This window comes from Sciurus carolinensis, chromosome 11 (genome assembly GCF_902686445.1).
Source record: "Sciurus carolinensis chromosome 11, mSciCar1.2, whole genome shotgun sequence".
Lineage (NCBI taxonomy): Eukaryota > Metazoa > Chordata > Mammalia > Rodentia > Sciuridae > Sciurus > Sciurus carolinensis.
Window position 1 is genome coordinate 25,779,150 of NC_062223.1, and position 4,744 is coordinate 25,783,893.

The window sequence follows — 4,744 nt, forward strand, 5'->3', positions numbered from 1 at the left end:
ATTTGATTTAAATGTACTATATTTGAAACCATAACTCATGCTGAAATTTTTGCCCTCACATATATCATGCATATTTGTTTTAATAAGTAAACAGTTTGCTAAATCATGCTAGGACCTTAGGCTTACCATGTACCTCATTAAGGGAAGTGGCTGGAAACCCGATCAGTGCCTTCCTAGTCCTTTTTATGGAAGCATCAGGGAGAAGATGAACATTCTTTGAATTTGGAAATACATATCTTGAAGGTAACAGCAAAATCATTTTCCCATCGTCAAATAAATAGGTCTAGGTATGCAAAACTAAAAAGAACCAATAAAATTAATAAGTAAATAAATAAAGTCTACACAGTTTCTCCAGTCTCATGGAGAATACATAACTTCAACACATAGACCCTTGATTTTAAAGCATCAGCCAAAGTGAGCTATTAAGAAACTCAGTGAGACTTGTCTCTAAATAAAAAATACAAAATAGAGCTAGGGATGTGGCTCAATAGTCTAGTGCCCCTGAGTTCAATCCCCAGTACCAAAACAAAAACAAAAGAGAGGGGGGGTTTAAATAAATTAATTAAAAAACCTAAACTTGGGAAGACTAGGGTTGTTCAAAATAAAATTCAATTTGAAAGTGTTCCTTTGTGGACAAGGTGAGGCAGTACAAAATGTACTTGTGTGAGGCCCTAGAGGCATATCATGGTTGGACAGGACTTCTGTGTACTATCTTAACTTGTTTGTTAAAAATGGATTCTGCTGTCATGTATAACTAAAAACAAACAATGAATAAAATAAAATTAAAAGATGAATCTGGTTGCCTATGCCCAGTGAATTGGAATTATGGGGAGGATAAGACTCCATCAGCTTTGTAAGGAAAATGTGCTGCTTGGAATGTAATCTAGTGACCACCAGGGTCCCTCACTTCACCCATAGTTTCCTCATGGAATTCTTCACCTCGGCATTCCTCAAGGTGTAAATCAAGGGATTTAACATTGGTTCCACAATGGTAAAGGACACAGCCATCGCCTTGTCTATGGGGTAAGTGACCACAGGCCTCACATACAAGAAAATACATGGCACAAAGAACAACACCACCACTGTGAGGTGGGAGATACATGTAGAGAGGGCTTTGTGCCTCCCTTCAGAGCTGTAAGACCTCAGGGAGCAGAGGATGACCACGTAGGAGGCCAGCAGGATGAGGAAGATGGTCACACACATCACCCCACTGTTGAGGATGACCAAGAGACCCAGGACGTGGGTGTCCATGCAGGCCAGCTCCAAAAGTGGAAACAAGTCACACATAAAGTGATCGATGACATTGGGGCCACAGAAAGGTATTCTGTACATGAAGAGAAGCTGTATTGTTGCGTGCATGGATCCGCCCACCCAGGCCCCTCCCACCAACAGGTAGCACACTCGAGGACTCATGATGCTGCTGTAGTGCAGGGGCTTGCAGATGGCCACATAGCAGTCACAGGCCATCACGGTGAGCAGGATGATCCCCACACCTCCAAAGAAATGCTCTGCGAAGAGCTGGGTCATGCAACCCTCGAGGGAGATGGCAGTGCTCTCAGAGAGGGAGTCCACGATCAACTTGGGGGCAATGACGGAAGAGTAGGTGACATCCATGAGGGACAAGGAAGCAAGGAAAAAGTACATGGGAGACTTCAGACTCTGACTTGCACTTATGGTCACCACGATGAGCAGGTTTCCCAGAACTGTAACCACATACATGATTAGAAACAAACCAGAGAGTATTTTCCTCAGTTCTGGATTCTTTGTAATGCCCAAGAGGATGAATTCAGTCACGTTGTTTGGATTCTCCATTGAATGTGGGCTGAGGACAACATGTCACTCTGCACTGGAAAATCTGCAGAAGGATTATCCTTTTTAATTAGCAACCACTAGATGGTGCTGTCCCAGACCTTCCTAACCTGCCTTTGTCTCCAGCTGCTGCCACAGAATCCAGCTAACAATCAAAGCCTGACAGGGGCTTGACCCTACTGATCCCACACCACTTTCTCCTCCCACAGGCATAACTCTTGCTCTCTGTCCCACTGCTTGTGCCTGAGACAATTAAGAAACTCTGCTTCATCCTGGTAGCACATACCTACTCCTGTGGACATGGAGACATTAACACCCTAGGGGAATCCACTGACCATGGGTAGATAGGAGTCAGTGGATAAATGGAACCAGCTTAACATTCTTTTATTTCCCTGTCTCATTCTCCCCAGTGCTTCCATTCAGTTTTCTAAAATAACCACCTGCATGCAAACCCTTCTCTCAGCTCCTGTTTGTCTGTTTTTTGGATGATCATGCTAGATTGTTGACCTTCATTTATTTCACCCAAGATCTTAGAAAGTATATGAATTTCCATTGATATATTTCATATATAAATTGAATACTTAGAATGTGCTAGTTGAAGAACTGAAACAAGTTCTATCTGAAGGACTCTATTTATTATGGATTATATTCTTTCCATCTACATTCAATTCAATTAAAAAATTGAATTATTATTATTGTATAGTTCTGATAGTCAACTAGTCCCTATTATGTCTCAATATCCCATGAAATATTTCCTTTTTAGAGATGAGTTAATGAGACTTAAAAAGGTGAAATACAATGACACTAAGTTCCTACAACTAGTAAATACTCAGGTTGAATTCTAATCCAGATTTTCCAAGTTCCAAAATTAATGCTAATAACAATCCATCTTGTTTTATCTTATTATAATTTCAAGTGCTTGGTATCTGTATTTCTATCTATCATCTATCTATTTCAAATGTAAAATTTAGAGTTACAACCATCAACACACTTTCCAAGTATTCTAATCATTTTTCAGATGTGCTTATAAAGAAAATTAAGACCTAAGCATCTTTATCTGCTCCAGAAACCCAGATCTACAACCTAGCTGATACCATCCCTACACAGCCTGTGTTGGCAAATCTGTGTAACTCCCAGCTTTCTATTACTTCTGCCTGTGCCCTCTGTTAGCAACTCTTCTCCTTTTCCTTCTCTATCTGTTACTTCTTCCCCTCTACCAGCTTCATCCCTGTCATCCTGATCTTTATTACATGCACCTCTATAGATCATATTAGCAACAATTCATTTATCTTCTTGGCTCATACTTTTATTACAATTGCATGTTGGTTTTATTTCCTAATGGAGATGCTTAAGGATGGCTAATTTATTATGATTCTGTCATATTTCTAATACTGTGCTACACTAGTACACACTCGTCATTTAATTAAATTTAATTGAATCCATAAAATGGAGTTCATCTGAGGAAAATGACATTGAACCATGAAGCCCAAGCACTGCTGGTGCCAGTTCCTGCCTGCAGAAAAGAGAGTGTCATTTTCTGGGCATGGCTATTATTCTGGCATCCTAACTCAAATCCTATCTACCATCTTTCATCTGTAACATTTCCTTTCTTAGACATGCTTTAACCAAATTCAAGAGCTGCACCATACCTTGGACTCTTAATTTGGTGTTGAAACAATACCATCAAATCCTCCTTGTAATATTAATTTTTGACAACTTGCCAAAAGAGATTAACGTAAATCTAGCTGCAAATTGTTGACAGCTCAAGGCTCTTCTTCCTGAGGCCAGTTTCTGCATATAAATAGAACAAAAAAATGAAATACTGACACTTTTAAAACATAATTGTGCACATGTTAGGTGGTTTCAATCATGTCCACAACTTCAAACTCATTCCTCAAATTAACAGGAACATGTCTAATACTCAAGTAAAATTTCAAAACTACCTTCAAGGTTCGGTCTGGTACCTGATGATCCCAGTAAGTAGAAGGCAAAAATTGTGTGAGTCAATTGTCTAGGATCACATCAGGTTGACAAAAGACATAGCCCATCCACAATGCACTCACATGAACTTTCTCCTCCAGGATTAGGAATCTCAGAAAATTAGAGGTCTGAAGTAAGTCAGGACCTGCACAGAGAACAAACATACAGGGCATCGTTTCAATAGGAATAGATTTTCTAATGAAAAGAACAATTAGAAAAAGGTGTTCTAAGTATCCACAGACTTAAATAAGAATATCCACTGTAGTTGGCAGAGAATTTGTTTCCTATAAATAGGATAAGTTGCCAAACAAACAGCAACAAAGAAAAGGGCAGCCAACGAACTTGCTTACAAAATGATTGGTGGCACTGTGCCTACCATATTTCAGTACACTGAGCTAAATTTATAAAAAATTTCCAGTCCACATTTTAGAAGAAACACCATCAATAAAATGTTATCCTTTGGGTAACAGACCTGGGTAAAGGAGGACAGAGCACCAGTTTGAAGTGGCACAGAATTCCAAAATGTCCATATTTGCCTCATTCCAATTGCATCCCTTGGTGACTGTTTCTCCACTGACCGAACTAACCACTGCACCAGTAAATTCCCATCCACACTTGCAGTGATTACTCTTTCCCCAGAGACAGAGTCTCACTAGAGCCAGGCCAAGCTGATGCTCCACAAACAAAAAACAGACCATAGTATTAACCCTTCAGTTATTTGCTCCACACTAAACTCTCTTCAACAGAGAATGGCCACACTGTACCATCTGTTCATAATGCATTTTTTAATACCAATGATTAAATCCAGGGGACGTAACCAACCACTAAGCCAATCCCCAGTCCTTTTTAAAAAATTTTTATTTTGAGACAGGATCTCACTGAATTGCTAAGGGTCTCTCTGAGTTGCTGAGACTAGCTTTGAACTTGTGATCCTCCTGCCGCAGTCTCCAGAGCC

General features: G+C 39.9%; 1 protein-coding gene across 1 annotated transcript; it reads right to left on the reverse strand.

Moving 5' to 3' along the window:
- Positions 1-903: 903 nt before the first annotated feature.
- Positions 904-1,812, reverse strand: LOC124960688 (olfactory receptor 4C6-like). Its single transcript, XM_047519583.1, has one exon. The coding sequence runs from the start codon at positions 1,810-1,812 to the stop codon at positions 904-906; it is 909 nt and encodes a 302-aa protein (XP_047375539.1).
- Positions 1,813-4,744: the final 2,932 nt, after the last annotated feature.